The 20,006-nt window shown below is 37.4% G+C and overlaps 2 protein-coding genes across 3 annotated transcripts in view; both read left to right on the top strand.

The window, feature by feature from the left end:
- Window positions 1-20,006, top strand: part of LOC311094449 (uncharacterized protein) — a 108,173-nt gene that overhangs the window by 17,032 nt on the left and 71,135 nt on the right. The gene's annotated exons all lie outside the window — the stretch shown is intronic.
- Window positions 5,894-17,163, top strand: LOC311094918 (uncharacterized protein). Of its 2 annotated transcripts, XM_084133132.1 has the most exons (4): window positions 5,894-6,006; window positions 6,812-7,012; window positions 12,724-16,500; window positions 16,594-17,163. In XM_084133132.1, the coding sequence occupies exons 2-3, from the start codon at window positions 6,955-6,957 to the stop codon at window positions 13,731-13,733; spliced, it is 1,068 nt and encodes a 355-aa protein (XP_083989258.1). In that variant the 5' UTR covers window positions 5,894-6,006; window positions 6,812-6,954; the 3' UTR covers window positions 13,734-16,500; window positions 16,594-17,163. The 2 variants fall into 2 exon arrangements, with proteins under 2 accessions (XP_083989258.1, XP_083989259.1); XM_084133133.1 differs by lacking the exons at window positions 5,894-6,006; window positions 6,812-7,012 and adding an exon at window positions 7,033-7,187.

Genomic DNA, 20,006 nt, shown 5'->3' with positions numbered 1-20,006 from the left:
CCAAAACAGATTCCAATTATTTACAAAGAGCAGTTTCTGCTCATTGCACCATGACATTAACCATTCATTTAGCGCAAATAATCTACTGAACTTTTCATGCCCTTGTCGGTACGTGGGAAGCAGTCCACATACAATGATCGTTGTTTCAGGCGATGTGCTGCGTACCGTCTTGATCAGGCTCCCGAAGTCTTTCTTCAGAACCTCCATCTACCGCAGCCTGATATCGTTCACTCCCGCGTGCAGGACGACGGCTCCGACACACTCGTCACCGTTCAAGATCTTGGGTACCTGCGCCACGATATCGAAAACACGAGCACCAGGAAAGCAGTGACTGCGCACCTTACTTTTACCTAACGTAGCATGTACGTGCCGGACGATGGAATCGCTGATGATCACAGCATCGCATTCCGTTTCGCGAAGAGGGGAGAAGCAGTTCTGGGTGGAGATCTCGAAAACCGGGAAGGGCGGAGAGATTCTTGCTCTGGTCCTGGCTCACGGTTTGAAACTGCACAAGAGAATTCACACTGGAGAAAAACCTTACAAGTGTTCACACTGTGACAAGAGATTCAGTGGATCAGAAAATCTGAATAAACATGAGAGGATCCACACTGGAGAAAAACCTTACAAGTGTTCACACTGTGACAAGAGATTCAATCAGTCATCACATCTGAGATCACATGAGAGGATCCACAGCAGAGAGAAGCCGCACACGTGTGATCAGTGTGGGAAGAGTTTCTCTTTTAAAAGTGACCTGAAGTTACACCTGAAGATCCATGCAGTGGAGAAACCACATCACATTAGTCTGAGATCACTGTAGCTCATCTTTATGTGCTGAGAAACATGTTTTTTCTAAGTTAGTTTCCCAACAGCCACGATGAGCGACAGGACATTTTCACATTAACACGAATGTTCGGCACCAAATTCACATGAGATTCGTCTGTTCAGTCCAATGCAAAAAAAAAAAAGTCAGTAAATGCAGTGTCAGTCTCTGACAGTAGGTGGCGCTCATGGAAAAACGGAAAAACAACAGCGCTGCGCAACTTTCTGGCCGTTTCTCAATATGCGTTCTTGTCTGTACTTTTGTTCTTGTGGACTTGTGAAACGTCATCAGTCGCTGCCCAAGTACTGTCCCAATCCACAAGTTTGCATTTTGGCAAGAACGGTTAAAAATCCCGGAAGTGTTCTTGACACGCCCATTTTACAGAGGATGCAGCAGTTGGTAACTTGTGTGAACTTGACGGAAGAAATATCCCAGCATTCATTTCGGCATTTGAGAAAAGAGAGGCAGGTCAAAGTCGTTTTTCATCACTAAATTCACTTCTGAGAACATTTGATGCGAGAAATCAACTGTGTAGATTTCAAATATTGGCATTTTCACGAAAATTTATGGCGAATCGAAAATGTGCTCAAACGTTTTCGGAAGTGAGAATCTCCATAAGCGTTGCTTTATTGGTATGAATATACATTACATTGTAGTGTACAGTTGTAGAGTAATCACTTGAGCTGAGGGTAGGCTTGGACGATAAAGCCTGGCTGTTAGCGTCAATAATTCTCGTTATGTTTGAGTACTGCATACGGCGTCTGTGCGGGGGTATTATTGCGCAATACCAGCAAGAACACATCATCTCAAACTGTCAGCAGCGTTCTGTGTGCTCGTCACCTTGTGAGTTCATTCTTCCAAGAACAACTAGCAAGAGCGTTCTCCCCAAGTCAAGTCATCTTCATTTATATAGCGCTTTTAACAATGGAGATTGTTTCAAAGCTGCTTTACAGAGATAAGTGTATAATTTAAGGCAACAGATTATTTTGGCTCTACAGCAGCCCTTTAACAAAGTCACTTTCCAGCCAAAGCCAGTTTTGATCGATTCGCTTCCGTCGCAACGATCATTTGTTATTAAATTAGGGGCCGCTAAGAAGACACCATTCTCTCTACACAGACTTTAAACGCGAACCTGTGAGAAACGCTGATGGCGTTCACATGCGCATTTAGAATTGGTTCTATAGTTATGTGCGTTTTAGTATATACAGGTTTGGAATTTCCTACAGACCAAGCCTAAACAAAGTATTGGTCTTTCCTTTATTTTTTCCTTTATTTAATTTTGTCGCTTTGGGGTAGGAACGCGAAACGAATTTTCGCGACAACGCCTTATCTGTAGAGTGGTAAAGGGATCCTCCGTAGGGAGAGACTAGTTGGCACTTCAGCACTGCGTTGAACACAAGTCCGTTCTTTGCATTCTTGGTTTTGAGAAACAAGGTCTGTTTCTGACTCCCGCTTGTCATACTTGCTACACACTGCAATTTTTGGCATTTTTATAAGATTATAAATCACACTGTACGATATGTATCTAACAAACTTGGTATGACATTTTGGACGTAATATGGTCGTGTTATATTACAAATTTATTAAATGTTTAATTTAGGTTGCAACAGTAAAAGTTGAGTACATTGAAGTTAGCATTTTAAGGTTAGGTTAGGATAATAATAACAACAGTTTCTGCCAGTCCTGTTTTTCTCTATTGTAAGTCACCTTTTGTCTTTAATGGCTCGTGCCCATAGCCCCAGACGCACCTTTTGTCTTTAATGGCTCGAGCCCCAGCCCTAGACGATGAATCGTTAGGTTGATTGGATTAGCTGTAGGGGAGACTTTTACCTTTTGTCTTTAAATGGGGGGTGAAATGCTCATTTTCACTCAATCTCCTGTTAATCTTGAGTACCTATAGAGTAGTATTGCATCCTTCATATCTCCAAAAAGTCTTTAGTTTTATTATATTTATAAAAGAAAGATAGGCTGTACCGAGTCTTTCCGGAAAAAAACGAGTGTCTGGAGGCGGGCCGTGTGGGCGGTGTGCTAAAGCTGTGTGCTAACGCGCTGATAGCTAATGACAACACACAGAGACATTTGAAGCAATTTTACTAAATTTTTCACGACCCCAAACCTTTATCATTGTGACTGCTCGATCCTTAAGCATTAGACGATCTGCAAATCCGTCGATCTGGGCTTTGTTTATAAAACAATCATCGTCGAAATGCAGGGAACAAACAGCCTTGCACAAAAACAAACAGTCTCTGAAAAAACAAACTCCATCCACTGGTCCCTTAGCGCTGGGTTCTTTGGGAATCTGTGCAGGGTTGTCTTGCCCTGGCAACCAAAAACACACTTCTTTGGTGACATTGACTTTCCTAAAGCCGAGCAGAGCGCTTTGATGAGGTAATGTACTGCTTTCGCTCTCTTCTCTCTCTGTCTGGTCTACGAGTGCGCGCGCACCCGCGGAGAAGTGCCCTTAGGACCCATATAAGGAAATTCCGCCCCATCTTACGTGACACAGACCCATCCTCGAAAAAAACTTTCCGAAACTTGTGACTAACCGGAAGGACAATTTTTGGCACAGAAATACTCCTTTAAACGTACAATTTAATTTTTGAAACTTTGTCCATGTTTAGCATGGGAATCCAACTCTTTAACAGTGTAAAAAACTCAGTATGCATGAAATAGCATGACATAATGGACATAAATGTAGACTGTACAGTGATTACTGTACTGTCCAAAGTCCTACAATGTGCACCGGGCAAGAAAGAACATCAGTATTTTCATGTCTTCAAACAGCCATTTATATTGTTGTATTTGTTATGGGGCAGGTCACTCATGTGCGTTGAATTTGTTTTGCAGTACCCGTGACCTTAGCGTTGCAAGCGCCAACACACTACTGTTTGAGCTACAGGAGAAGATAACTGACTAGAAGATAACTACACATAAGCCACCAAAATTCATCAACTAACCATTTAGAAATGTCCTGTTGCATTCTACATGTGGTCACTTCTTGAGTCTATCCATCATTCTCTGACTCTGGTTTGAAAAGGCTAAAAGTTTTTAAAATTTTTAGTGTGTCTGCGTGAGGTAAAGAAGAAAGCTGCGCCCCCTGTGCCTGAGTAGGGCTGTCGCGATAACCGCAATATTGTAGTACCGCACTACTGACAAGCCAACCACAGAGGAATGCAAGTAACCGCAGCAACCGCGATATTTGCGTGTTTTCTTTTTATAAATGTGCCTGTATATATTCATTTTAAAAATGCTTTTATGTATAGTCATGTATACATTAAGTTATTAAATGTAATGCAGTAATCTTTTTGTTTAGAAGTTATGGCAGTTCATTTTGCATTTATATTAATACTAAATATTTGTGCTACTGTTTTTGATAACACATACAATAGGTTTATGACCAATAAAAAAAATCAATATATTTTCATAATTTTTCAGGAATTGCTTAAAATGCTTGTAAGTCTGAACCAGAATGTCAAGATATTTTATTATTTTGCATATTATGGTGAAAAGTAAAAAAAAGTTAAAGGTAAAGTTAAAAAAGCACCATGTATAATAAATATTTTTCAGTCTAACAAACAAGTAGCCCTTCTAGATTATTTTATTCCTTGAGGTAGCCCTCGCACACAAAAAGGTTGGAGACCCCTGGTAGGCTATATCGTAACTATATGTTTTATAATTACAAGTTTGTGTAATTTGGGGTTTCTGTGGCCAGTGACATTTCATTATTTGTATTTCATTTTCAATGTAATGGCATTGTACTTTTTTTTTTATTTGAAGGCTAGGCTAAGGCTTCATTAATAAACACAACCCCAATTATCATTGGTTTTGAGATGTTACTTGCTTGTCTGATAGGCTACAGTATTGTGGCACAGTATTAGGACATCCTGGCTATAGTGTCTTAGCGCACAGCTAGAGGCGAATGGCCGGATGATGGGCCTATTTGGGAGAAAGTCCAGGCCAGGGCTGTTTTTTAACAGGGCTGTTTCCATATAGTTATCTAAGTCGGTCACACCTCGACTTTCTTCCAAATAACGCACATTTCATTCAGAATATTATAAATACAGGCCTCTATATTTCCTGCACATTTTTTTTTTTCTGAATTGTCTGAATGGCTAATAAAAATAGGTAATACAAAACGATTACTTGGTCACCACCACCAAGGTGAATTGGTTTAGTCTTGACTTCTGGTTGTGACTCGTCATGGTCAAAGCCATCAGGTGCCCAATTGAGAAACGGGCGAAAGATAAAGGTATGCAACTGTTTTCTCTGTATGATTACGGTATCCATGTCATGAATGAAGGGGCAATAGGGTATAACTCTTATTTGTTAGCCTTTTTGCTATGATTCTTGCTATGCTTAACAATAATTCGGTTTAACTCAAACACGAGATCTAATTTCACCATAATATTGTACTTTGCAACAAAACTGTTACAAGTTCAGTTATTACACTGCAAAAAAATGCTTTTCTTACTTAGTATTTTTGTCTTGTTTCCAGTCCAAATATCAAACATTTCTTAAATAAAGATGCATAACGTTATATTACTAAAGTAGTAAAATGACAAATGGGGGGAGATTGGGGGGGCGCTCGAAGGGGGTCTTGCCCAGGGTGTAATTCAATGTAGAACGGCCACTGAGTGATAACAAGAAGTAGGAAATGGAAGAAGCGTTTTTAGGATTAGAAAAGAAGATACAATTATATCTTGCATTCGAATAGGACACACTATACTAAATAATTTGTTGTTCAAAATAGGAAAACATAAAACGAGTAAATGTAATTATTGTGATCAGGCAGAGACAATTGAACATGTTTTAATAAAATTTATAAAATATGTAAAAGAAAGGTTAGAACTTATGAAGGAAGTAAGAAGATTGGGTGTTGTATTAATATGGAAAGCCTATTGAAAATGCATGCAGAACAAGATAAAATATATAGTGGTTTAAAATAATATAAAATTTTAAATATATATAATTTTTTCTTCACTCTATTGTTAAAGTTGTTAATTTCTAAACGCTTATTAGTGCTTCACACTCCAGTCTAGTTGGTGGCGGTAATGCACCGAGAGTTGGTTTGCCATCCGCCATAAAAACTCCACTAGAAGAAGAAGAATGCGTTCGCTACTTTCCCATTGGAAATAATTGGCAACACTGTTTCCCTCATTGAGAGTTTCAGCGACGAGTCTTCTGAGGTGAGGAGAGCAGTTCACAGTATTTCTCATATTTACACAACCTTCACACACACTTTATACAGTTTGATTAAGCGACAGGCTCATTTCTGTATTGTTTTCATCGATCACAGCGATACTTGTGCGTCTTTTCTGGCGTCTTCCTTCTGAAATAAACATTTAGTGCAGCAGCAGCGAGCATGAGGAGAATATGTTGAGTTCATTCAGACCTGAGCGATGTTGTGTTCGTTTGTGTGATTGACTCGATGTTTGGAGTGAGAACTGTTACCGAATGTCAAGAGTTAAGGTTTGTGAGGGGAATTGATGGGAAACGATCTCAAGTGTTATACTGATAAGTTACTTTACGTTGAGCCTATAATGAGCAACGTGAGACATTTAATCAACTCTTAAATGCTAATATTATAAATGAATAGCGTTTTACTCTTGGAACAATATTGCTTTGTGATGCTCTTTATTTTTAAACGTTTTATGATCATTGTCAGTTTCAGCGCACATAAATGTAATATTTTAATGATTTAAGTACTTCGTGATTGTCATAAAATCGAACTATATTTAGATTCAAATGTACATTTTATGCTTCTGTAATTATTTATCTGTAGAGCAGTTTTACAGGCTTTTATCATGTATCCTGACTCAAATAATGTGTTTCTAACAGCAAACACTCAGAATAAAGTGAGATGATCTGCTGATGATCCTGAATGGCTTGTTGAATGAGTGTTGATAGTCTGAGGCTCATCAATATTAACAGATCTGCTTAAAACACTCTTTATTTCATGACAATAGTTCTTGTTTTCACCTCATTTATTAGATCTCCTGAAATTCATCATCAGTGAAGCTCCTCCCACTGCAATTCTCCAATAAATGCTGGAAAACAAGTGAAGACGAGCATCAGAGCATCAGGAAGAGCTGAAACCTGCAAAGACTGAGTTTATTAAAGAGGACAGAGAGAACATGAGTGATCCAGAACCCTGCAGAATGAAACGCACTGAAGATCCTGAAGAACAAAGAGGTTGGTGTTTATTCTTCATTCATTCATGAGGCTGAAGAACATTCATGTTAGAAACATTCATATTTTGCGGCTATACAGTTTCCACTTATTGTGCCTCTAGTTCTTATTCCGCTCTTTTGTTTCACTACTAGTTGACAGAAAATTTCTGGTGCAAGGTTGTTCACACACTTAAAAAGTAAGTAGTTTTAGAAATGAATAATTTACAAAATTGTCAAAACTCTAAATATTATGCTTCCTTAGAATTAGGCAATGGTGCCATCTTACAGGTTTCTGGTCCATTACTTTTAATGCCTGTTTATGCCTGTCCCCAAATAGTAATGCAATATGATAGATGAGAAAATATCATAGAATGCATAAACTGCTGTGCTGCCATAATGGGTATATATTGTCTTATTAATCGGAAGCAGTTTAAATTTGTCTTCTTGACAGTTCTGCACAGTCTCTTTACATGACTATCAAACTTAAGATGAGAATCTAAAGTAACCCCTAGAAATTTTAATTCATGTACCTCATCTATCTCCTTCTCATCAATCTTTATTCTAAAATTTTCATTGACCTTTCTTTTTATTGAAAAGCACATAGAGACTGTCTTATCATAGTTCAGGGTCAGATGATTATTTCGGAGCCACTGTGATACACCATCCAGTTCTTTTGAAAGCATCTCAGCTGCAATCTGAGGGGTTTTTGCTGAGACATATGTAATTGTGTCATCTGCATACATTTGGCATTTAACCCTTTTTCCAACTGTCTGGAAGATCATTTATATATAAGCTAAAAAGTAAAGGGCCTAAAATTGAACCTTGTGGAATTCCGATTCGACAAGTTTGAATCGATGACTGGGTGGAATTTATTTTAACACATTGCAGATCATTCTAGATATGATCTAAACCAAGTTATTGCATCATGTGACAAGTTACAATTTTCTAATTTATTTTAAAGAATTTCGTGGTTCACAGTATCAAAGGCTTTTTTCAAGTCCAGAAATACTGCTCCCACTACATTACCTTCATCTAATGACTGTTTTATCATTTCAGTGAGGTAACAGTTTGCCAACTCTGTTGAGTACCGTGGTCTAAACCCAAATTGTTTGGCGTGTAGAAGATGATTACTTTCAAGATAACAAGTTGTTTGGCAACTGTTTTTTCAAGATCCTTTAAGAGTGCAGGTAAAATTGAAATCGGTCTATAATTCGAGACCTGGTCAGATGCTCCAGACTTAAAGACTGGAGTTATAATAGCCGTTTTCCATTGCTGAGGGAATTCCTTTGCTCTTATGGATACATTTACTACATGTGTAACTGGCATTAAGAGGAGAGAACTGTTTTTTTTATAAAAGCCGTATCCAAGCCAAAGTTATCCTTGGCTTTAGATTGCCATAACTGTCTAAAATCTTCAGTAGTTTCACTCTGGTCTACCTCTTTTATACAAAAAGATGTTGTTTGGTCTCTCAGTAAGTATTTTAATTGTACTGGTTGAAAACTGTCAGCCAATTCCTCAGCTGATTGGATAAAGATTATATTAAATTGGTTTGCAATTTCAGTCCTTTCATTACTGACGATTCCATCTGTATTTAATTCCGTTATTCATTTTTGTTGTTTAGGCACTCGATTATTTGAAACTATGAAACGGTACAGGATGTTCTGGGTTTATTTTCAACAAATGGTCAGTAAAGGGAGGTTTGAGACAGTTTTATAAGTCAAGTATATTTGTATAGTGTTTTCACAATAAAAATTGTATCAAAGCAGCTTCACAGTATTAAATTAAAATAATACAACAAGGTTTGTTTCTAGTAGAATTTATTGATTGATAAAAATAAATTAATATTCTGAAAATATCCCCAACTGAGCAAGCCAAAGGCAACAGTGGCAAGGAACCAGAAAAAAGTTCTCCTCTGGCATTTATGAAGTAGAGACCAGATTTAACTGTAAGATTAAAAATATTATATGAATGCCTGGCTGAAGAGATGCATCTTTAATCTAGTTTTAAACTGGGAGAGCGAGTCTGAGCAACGAACAGTATCAGGAAGACTATTCCAGAGAAAATTGCGCGTCATCCAGTCTTTTATATCTTTAACACACTCTGTCAATTTGGATAATTTAGCGTTTTCATCCGGCCGTGATGAAATATAGATTTGAGTGTCATCAGCATAACAATGGAAACTAATTCCATGTTTCCTTATAATATTTCCAAGTGTCAGCATATATATTGAGAATAACAGAGGGCCTAACACAGATCCCTGCGGCACTCCATAGTTTACTGGAGTTATGATTGATTTTTCTCCATTTAAATAGACAAAATGGTAGCGGTCTGATGATCTAGTATGTAAGTATGATCTGAACCAGCTTAATGCTTGTCCTTGAACACCAGTATAAGTTTGAAGTCGATCTAAGAGTATTGTGTGATCTATAGTATCGAACGCAGCACTTAGATCAAGTAAAACTAGTATTGAGATACAGCCTTGGTCAGAAGCTAAGAGTAAATCATTTGTGATTTTAACGAGCGCAGTTTCAGTGCTATGATGCGGTCTGAATCCAGACTGAAACTTTTCAGAAACGCAGTTAATGGCAATGTTTGATTGTCAACATCAGATCAAGCTAAATACTATTTTAACTGTTTTATTTTACATTTATATCTGGTTCCCAATTTGCAACAACATTACCAGAATTTTAGTCATTTTCAATATAGATTACTAAATTGATATTTTTTTTAGGAATAATCAGTAAACACTAAGTTACTGGTGAAGTTGTATTTGTCAAATATCATACAAGTTATTCATAATTATAGATATTCTTCTTCTTATAATAACCTTGGTAACAGGGTTGATGAATGTGATCAATGTAGGGGTGTGCGATATTGACACAAATATATCTCAATATATCTAAATATCTGAAAATATATCTAAAAATATCAATAAATATATTCAATGAAGATATTATCTCAATATTTTTGGGGATTTTGCCGATAACGATAATCAGATTAGTCTACGATTTAAAGACTAAAAGGTAAAATAGCCTTTATAATATAAAAGTCACTAGAACAGAGAAAACAGGCTTTCAGCAGCTTAAACATTTTTTGCCATTAACTGATCCTTTTCTTTGGATCTACATGCGTTTCAAGGTGTGTGATAAAAACACCAGCCTGTCCACAGCATCTGGCTTGAGAGCTGCACGGTGACATGTTACAAGTCATCCTCATTTATATAGCGCTTTTAACAATGTAGATAGTTTCAAAGCAGCTTTACAGAGATAAATGTATAATTTAAGGTAACAGATTGTTTTTGCTTTAAAGCGGTTCTTTAATAAAGTTATTTTCCAGCTAAAGATAGTTTTGATTGATTTGCTTCCGTCGCAACGATCATTTGTTATTAAATTAGGGGCCGCTAAGGCGACACCATTCTCTCTACACAGTTAGTTTTGGAGGAGGAGGTGTCTGTTTGTACGTGAACAATCGATGGGCAAAGACAGTGATTGTACATGAGGAAATGTGTACTGTTGATATAGAACTATTGACTGTATCTATCCGGCCTTTTTATTTGCCAAGAGAATTTCAGCAACTTTTTGTTTCAGTGGTATATATTCACCCGAAGTCTGATGTTCAGAAGGCAATGGATATCATCAGTCAGGTGGTGCAGCGGTATCAGTTGCGTTCACCGGATGCTCCCCATTTTATTATGGGGGATTTTAACAAATGTTCTTTGGAAGGAGTTTTAAATTTCCAGCAATATATTGACTGTCCCACACGTCATCAAAAAACACTTGATTTATGTTATGGGTCAATACCAAACGCATATAGATCCTTTTCCAGACCCCCAATTGGTTGTGCAGACCATAATGCAGTCCTTTTGCAACCATGTTATAAACCAGTGTTGCAGAGAACAAGGCCAGTCATTAGGTCATTTCAAAGATGGACTGATGATAATATCTTACAGTTACAAGACTGTTTTGATCGGACTGAATGGGATATTTTTAAAACTTCTTGTGTAGACAATGATGACCTAGCTGATGTTGTGAGTTCTTATATTTACTTTTGTGAAGAGTCTGTGATACCTAGGAAAAATGTAAGAATCTACTCAAATAATAAGCCTTGGGTGACAAAATCATTGAAACATGTTTTAAATGAGAAGAAACGGGTTTTTTACCAAGGAACAGATTTGGAAAAGAGGCAGGTTAATAAGGAAGTAAAACGAGAAATTAGGAGGGCAAAAATGAAATATAAGTTTATTAAGGGAAATATTCAGTCAGCATGGAAAGAAATAAAAGTAATGGCTGGTGCAAAAAATAATAAAGAATCAACTGAAATTACTTTGACTGAGTCTAGGATAGAAAAGGGAGGGATAGCTAATTAATTTAATGATTTTTTTAGGCGATTCGATACACATGATTTTAATAAAATGAGTAGGGATTTTTATTCTGGTTTGAAAACAGAGGAATATCTGCAAATTGATAAAGCTAGACTACCCAACAAAATAAAAGCCCTGGGCCTGATAAAGTCAGTGGGAGAGTTTTGAAAGAGCTGTGCTTATCAGCTCTGTGATATTAGCCATTTCATTTTTCAGACCTCATTGAAATTACAGAGAGTACCCTCAGTGTGGAAAAAATCCATTATTGTACCGATTCCTAAAAAGACCAACGCCAAACAAATTCATATTCAACCAATTCTTTTAGCTGAACGTTTGCTTTCTGAATTTGATGTTCCTAAGGGTTTGGTGGCCTGGATTTTAGATTTTCTGACCAGAAGATCTCAAATAGTACGGGTAAATGGAGAACATTCACGGGAACTGTATTCTTCAGTAGGTTGTCCCCAAGGCTGTATTCTTTCACCTTTATTATTTATTTTATATACAGATAGGTGCAGAAGTCAATATTCAGACAGACATATTATAAAATATGCCGATGATACAGTGGTGCTAAGTCTGTTAAAGCAAGGTGACAGAGCATGGGCCCATTTTGAAATATTTTTTGGATTGGTGTGAGAGTTCTCATTTACAAATTAACGTCTCCAAAACTAAGGATATGACTATAGAATTTTATAATTCTGTCGGAACTCCATCTAAAGTAGTTATTGCGGGTAAAGAAGTTGAGAAGGTCAGTTCATATAAGTATTTGGGTACATTAATTGATGATAAGCTTAGGTGGGTGGAAAATACAAAACTTATTATATCGAAAGCACACAAACGGTTATATTCATTGAGGAAGCTTAAGTCCTTTGAAGTGGATAAATCTATATTGATAATGTTTTATAGATCTTTTATTGAAACTGTTTTGACCTTTGCTATGATTTGTTGGTTTTATGGATTAAATGTTAAAAGTAGATCCCAGCTTCAGCGCATTATTAATTTAGCGAAACGCATTTTCCCAACAACGCTTTATCTGTAGAGTGGTAAAGGGATCCTCCATAGGGAGAGACTAGTTGGCACTTCAGCACTGCGTTGTCATCGGGTCCTATCAAAACCATTCAAATTGCTCCTAAAAAAGACAACATGCGTTTTTCGGCAATATACGGCTTTATTGCGGTTATTGTCATGCTTTCCGTCAGTAAATGAGTAAATGCTTTCTGGCAGAGTGGGAAGGAAGGATTTGCACAGAGAGATACAAAGCGCGACTGGTTTGAGGGTTTCTGATTGCATAAAATGATAAAAGAAAAGAACAAGTTCATGGTGAATGAAGTGGTAATGAATGAAATGAGATGTAATATTTTTTTCTTTCATGTCAGACCCGATGGAAGAGAGCGAGGAGAGTGAAGAACTGAGTGAAGTGAAGGAGGAGAGTGAAGAACTGAGTGAAGTGAAGGAGGAGAGTGAAGAACTGAGTGAAGTGGAGGAGGAGAGTGAAGAACTGAGTGAAGTGAAGGAGGAACATCATGTCAAACCTGGAAGAAAACCTTTGAGTCGCTCAAAGACTAAACAGACATTTTTAAAGAAAAGAAGAGCCAAGAAATCTTTCACCTGCACTCAGTGTGGAAAGAGTCTCACAACCAAAGCAAGTCTTGAGCAACACATGAGGATCCACACTGGAGAGAAGCCGTTCACATGTGATCAATGCGGGAAGAGTTTCAGTCAATCATCACACCTTAAAGAACACATGAAAATCCACACCGGAGAGAAGCCGTTCACATGTAAACAATGTGGCAAAACATTTCTTAGGTCGTCACACCTGAAGACACACCTGACAGTTCATACGAAGGAGAGGCCGCATTCATGTTCTGAGTGTGGAAAGAGTTTTTCACTGCAGCAATCTTTACGTACGCATGAGAAAATTCACACTGGTGTGAGAGAGTACATGTGCTTTGAGTGTGAGAAGACTTTTATAACAGCGAAGTGTTTAAAACAGCACCAGAGGATACACACTGGAGAAAAACCTTACAAGTGTTCACACTGTGACAAGAGATTCAGTCAGCCATCATCTCTGAAAACACATGAGATGATCCACACTGGAGAAAAACCTTACAAGTGTTCACACTGTGACAAGAGATTCAGTCAGCCATCATCTCTGAAAACACATGAGATGCTTCACACTGGAGAAAAACCTTACAAGTGTTCACACTGTGACAAGAGATTCAGTCGGTCATCAAATCTGAGATCACATGAGAGGATCCACAGCAGAGAGAAGCCGCACACGTGTGATCAGTGTGGAAAGAGTTTCTCTTTTAAAAGTGACCTGAAGCTACACATGAAGATCCATGCAGTGGAGAAACCACATCACCTCAGTCTGAGATCACAGTAGCTCATCTTTATGTGCTGAGAAACATGTTTTTTCTAAGTTAGTTTCCCAACAGCCACGATGAGCGACAGGACATTTTCACATTAACACAAATGTTCGGCACAAAATTCACATGAGTTTTGTCTGTTCAGACCAATGCAAAAAAAGTCAGTAAATGCAGTGTCAATCTCTGACAGTAGGTGGCGCTCATGGAAAAACTGATAAACAACAGCGCTGCGCAACTTTGTTTCTGACACCTGCTTGTCATACTTGCTACAGACTGCAATTTTTGGCATTTCTATAATATTATAAATCACACTGTACGATATATATCTAACAAACTTGGTATGACATTTTGGACGTATTGTAATATGGACATGGACGTAATGACATAAATGTAGACTGTACAGTGATTACTGTACTGTCCAAAATCCTACAATGTGCACCGGGCAAGAAAGAACATCAGTATTTTCATGTCTTCAAACAGCCATTTGTATTGTTGTATTTGTTATAGGGCAGGTCACTCATGCGCGTTGAATTTGTTTTGCTGTACCCATGACCTTAGAATGCAAGCAACCGCAATATTTGCGTGTTTTCTTTTTTTTATAAGGCAATACCCTTCTTGTTTTGAACTTCGTGCATGTGTATTGAATGATAAATAAGTCAATAATGATAACGAGACTGTTTTTATCATGGTGATTTGTACAGAGGCTTTGTGGATTTGCACTTAAGCCTAAACAGTCAGTTAGTCAGGGGGCCAATTCTGAAAAGGGCTTCCGTTAAGACTTTTGCGGACATGTTTTGGTACAAGCTGTCACCCTATTTTTTTAGTTAGAAGACACCCATAGGTAAGATATTAGGGTGGTTGTCAAGCTGAATTTTTTTTTGGTGACTTGTACAAGCAATTTCAGGCCAATTTTTTGGTTTCCTGCTCAATACGACATGCCAACAGTAAATGTTGTATATCTCCACAACCACAAAGACCATATTCATAAAAATGGTATCAAATGAAAGCCAACACTCATGGGATGTCTACTGAAGTGTCAGAATGAACATTTATTGTACAGTGTAAGAGACAACAGAACTAGAACATGAAAAAAACTATCTCCGCCTAAAGAGAACCAGTTTTCAAAGTGAATATCAGCTTGGAAACATAACCTAGTATCCCAAAACCTCTATCAATCAGTACCCATATCTATGGGAATGAGTCAAGCCAAGTTTAAAGCTTGTAGGGAGAGACAGTGCAATGCTGCACAAGTTATAATACTTTAATGTCAAGGCGGAAATTTAGAACTGTAGATAATGGTCTATGGTGCTATTTGACTTAATTAGTGTACCAGGTTGTAACACAAATTATATTTAATTATCACTATAGTTATTAATTCCATCCTAACAAAACTGCTCTCTCACTTATTTAGGGTTAGGGGTTAGTAACTAGTTAGTAGTAATAACTATGTAGTAGTCGTATGGCAAAGGTATGTTTTTCCCCATCAAAGCAGTGGCTCTCAGGTTGGCAGAGGTTGGCTCTCAGGTTGTCAGTCTCATCCCTTTGAGACTGAATGGATTGAATAAGCAAGGTCAAGCTAAGCACAATGCAAATAATGGTGCGTGTCTATTATATTGCAAAAATATTGCACAGTATTATACTACATTATACCATGGACTGGGTGAATACTCGATTCTGATTGGCTGCAGGGTGTCCGTTAAAAAGTGATAATGTACACCTAGGATGACAGTTCTAAATGATTGCGCTAGCTCAAACACTAAATGGTAACCATGACAACGGAAACTTAACATTATTTCAGTTGACTCATCGCAACAGCAAAACAGACAAAACATGAGTGATTTTATCATTTCTTTTAATATATATGGTGAGTTTGACAACTTTGAAGACTGGGATGTAGCACAAGAAAAAGAGAGAATAGAATATGAAAAGAAAAAGGAGAAGCGACACAAGGAGGTGACACCGGAAGAATTGAACGAATTAGAGGATGACAAGGACGAGATGAACACAAAGAAAATCACGAAATGGGCAGTTAAAACGTTAAGAGACTTTCTGGCTGACAAAAACATGGACATCAACTTCAAAAGCTACACTGCCGCTACTCTCAACGACGTTTTGCGACTGTTTTATGCGTCTGTCCAGTCGACCAAAGAAGGAGGAGAATACAGTGTTGCCAGTTTGAGGAGTCTGAGAGCCGGTATTAACCGCCATTTAAGTGATGTCAACATCATTAGTGACACTGTGTTCAAGACCAGTAATGCGTTTTTTAAGGCGATACTGAAGCGTTATAGAAAGAGTGGGAAGGACACCAGCTTCCACCATCCTCGCATCACTGAGTCGGATCTTCAGACAATCAGATGTTCATCTGCGCTGTCTCCCGATACGCCCCTCGGCCTCGTCAGAAAGGTGTGGTTTGACATCCAGCTGTGTTTTGCTCGGCGTGGCAGGGAGGGGAGCCGAGAGCTGACCATGACATCTTTCGTAATCCAAAGAGACGAGCATGGCGTTGAATACATCAGTTTAGCTCATAATCCTCAGACAAAAAACCATAAAGATCCGAACGACCCTCACAAGGAAAACCTATGAGGCTTCATGTTCGCCAGGCACGGGGATCCTCTGTGTCCAGTAAAAAGTTTTAAAAGTTACATCTCCAAGTGTCCACCAGATGCAAAATCGTTTTATCTCCACCCGAAGCGCTCCATCACTGTGGCATCTGATGTGTGGTACTCCAGGGAGCCAATGGGTGTCCACTACCTGGGGAACATGCTGAAAAAAATCAGCGAGGAGGTCTGTACACTAGCTACATTCTAATAATAATGTAGCCGTATAACCCCTCTTCTGTCCTCACTAATATAGCCTGTTTATTCTTGTTTCTTTCAGGTAGGTCTGTCGCGGGTTTACACCAACCACAGCCTCCGGAGCACAGCTGTCGGTCGTCTTTCTGACGCCGGGCTGGAAACTCGCCAGATCATGTCGGTGACGGGGCATCGTTGTGAGAGCAGCCTGCAGGCTTACTGGGCTCCGTCAGTACATGACAGACGAGAATGGAGCAACATTTTGTCATCTCCCAATGTCCCAAGCAGTGGTGATAGCGAGCCACAAACTTTAAATCTCCGTCCATCAAATGCCACGACGATGGACATGCCAATATCAAAATTTTACAATTAATGGAAATGTAGCATTTAATTTTAAATAGTGTGTAAGTTACGTCTGGCACAGGACTAGGCTACTGCCATTGCCTGTCTTTCTGTCTTGCTTGCTTTCCTTTCAACACGTGAGTGAATGGTTGACAATATTTGCTGTAGGCCTAATAAAAACGATTTAGGAAACTATCTGTGAGTTTTGACTCTTTGAAACAAAGTCGCTGTGGCCACGTTGCTTGGCAACGCCTGTATACGGGAGATATTAAATAATGCGCTCTCAACTTAATAAATAAAAACCCTACTCTAAAACACATTAAAGTATTATTAATTGATTAAATATTTATTTATTTCGTAAGTGACCATGGTATAAGCGGGTTAATGCCCTTCGAGGTGTCCATTATCAGGTTTTAATGGACTTCGGCGGAGGCAACCGTTCCCGCCTCGCCGTCGTCCATTAAAACCTGATAATGGACACCTCGTCGGGCATTAACCCTTACATAATCTTCAGAAAGAGCACAAAGACACCACTTCCTGAAAAATCACTTTAATCAAAGGGCTTTATCTTGGCTGTATTTTCCATATTTGTCTTGACAAATGAAACATTACAGAATGCATAGCTGATATAAAAAATTGGATGACTCATAATTTCCTACTTCTAAATTCTGAAAAAACAGAGATTCTAATTATTGGACAAAAAACTTCCTCACGTAATAATCTAGAATACTGTCTAACACTTGATGGCTGCTCTGTTAAGTCTTCGTCGTCGGTTAGGAACCTGGGTGTGTTCTTTGATACCTATCTTTAATTTGAAAGTCACGTGTCTAGTATCTGTAAAACCGCATTTTTCCATCTTAAAAATATATCTAAATTACGTCATATGCTCTCATTGACAAATGCGGAACAATTAGTTCATGCTTTCATGACATCAAGGCTAGATTATTGTAATGCTCTACTGGGTGGTTGCCCTGCACGCTTAATAAACAAACTACAGCTAGTTCAAAACGCAGCAGCTCGAGTTCTTACCAGAACCAGAGGGCTGTTCCATAAAACAAGATTAGAATACAAGCCAGGCTTATTTTGGTAAGTCAGACTTATTGTCGGTGGATTCTGTTTCATAAAGCAAACTTAAAATAGTTCAAACTCAGTTACCCTGGCAACTTATGCTGGGAAACTAGCCTGGTCCAGGGCAGGCTAACTGTCAGGCTAAGCCTCAGCTGTTACACAGATCCTCTAACACTGACCAACAAGAACACAATGATATTACCACTGACACTCTCTCATACCATTATTGGACTTTATTAACCACTATTAGTCCAAAAATAAATACACAGTATACAGAAAAGCAACTTAAATAAGGCTACAATGATAAATTAGACAATATAGACCTCTCTCTCTCTCTCTCTCTCTCTCTATATATATATATATATAGATGTACTGTATTTATAGATATAGATAGATAAATACAATATATATACTACAGTTTTTCTTTTTTTACTGGCTGAATGTTTTGTGCCCAAGATTTAATTAGATTGTTTTAAAGATTTATGAATACATTTCTCTCTGGTTTTGTTTGGCAGCTGTAGTACATGTTTATGATTATTAGAAGAACATTAGAACACAATCTAAAAAAAAAGCTTTTTAAAGCAGAAGTTAAAATCACAAAATTAAAAATAAATTATTACAAAAGCACAATATAAATTTTAACTGGTAAGATTTTACAGTTATTGCTATCATAAAAATACACTTGTAGGTTTAAAATTCTAAATAAGGGACATCTAATGTCCAACTAACAAATATTTTAGCATATATATATATATATATATATATATATATATATATATATATATATATATATATTATGTCTTTCAGTTCAAACATATTTAACACAATTATACAAACGGACAGTTCCTTTAAAGACATCATATTTTACCCCAATAAATATTCCTTATTTTTCCTTCTACTTTTTTTCTTTTGTGATAATACCCACCAACACATACATATGATTTAAGGGGAAAAAGACAAAAAACAATAAATAAATATTAATAAAAATCTAACATTCACATATTTATATCAAACTCTTATAATGACACATAATTCCTAATAGTTATTCAAGTAATATTATTTAAATATCAAATATTCAATATTAAATAAGTAAATAAATAAAATAACAAATAACTAGAAATAAAAGGGAGGGAGGGATATATAAAAATGTAGTTAATGTAGGCTAATATATATTCCTTTATTTTATGGAATATTCTTTGATTTTAGAGTTGCACATATCTTTTCAAAATGTATACATTTGCTCTTAATTTTATGTTATCCTCTTTATAATGTACTTTAGAAACTAAATCTACTCATTTAAAACTGGGCATTAAGAGCTGTAATTCTCAGCATTCTAAATAAGTATACATCATCTTTATTAAGTAGCATAGGTCCTATACCCAAAACTATATTTTGTATCTTTATATATTTAGTTTCTTAAAATAAACTTCCCTGAATTAGGCTACTTCTGTTCACTGAAGTACTTCTGTTCGCTAGAAGTTCACTGCAACTTATCCAACATCCTAAAGATAAATTATTATAATTAGAAGATATTTCTAGTGTTATAAAATATCGCGTATTAATTTTCCAAGCAAAATGTATATTTTAGTCAGAATTATTGCGCTCCTATTTGGCGCGCATGCGCGCAGCAGCGCTCGTTCAATATGAAGATTAGCAGCAAAATGGATACATTTGCATGACTTTCTAACATTTACAGATGGAGAATATAACTGTAAAATATAAGTTTTGCACTGAGGGGGGAAAAAACAGCATAAAATATACGCTGTTTGATGGTGGATCGATTTGATCCACGATCGACCTCTAGGGCTGCTTCAAAAACGCGTGCACACGCAATTATCTAGACTTGATAAACCTGGATCAAATTAGTGAGATTGCGTGAACTTCAGTTACCTTTTATGGAACCACTTTAGCCCCAACTTATTTGTTAGGCTTATTCAAGTCCGGTTTTGGAGTTTAATCCCCGCTTTTCTAAGCGTCTTTTATGGAACAACCCTCAGGAAGTATGACCATATTAGCCCGGTTCTGTCAACACTGCATTGGCTCCCTATTAAACATCGCATCAATTTTAAAATATTGCTGATTACTTAC

Source organism: Abramis brama (genome assembly GCF_963993115.1).
Source record: "Abramis brama genome assembly, chromosome: 1".
In the NCBI taxonomy this organism is placed as follows: Eukaryota; Metazoa; Chordata; class Actinopteri; order Cypriniformes; family Leuciscidae; genus Abramis; species Abramis brama.
The sequence above is the reverse complement of the archived record's forward strand: the minus strand, read 5'-3'. Positions and strand labels throughout refer to the sequence as shown.

Bases quoted from the DNA above. Each gene is read 5' to 3' on its own strand.
- LOC311094918 (XM_084133132.1), top strand. From the start codon at position 6,955: ATGAGTGATCCAGAACCCTGCAGAATGAAACGCACTGAAGATCCTGAA. The intron at 7,013-12,723 runs GTTGGTGTTTAT...CTTTCATGTCAG, and splicing joins AGATCCTGAAGAACAAAGAG to ACCCGATGGAAGAGAGCGAG.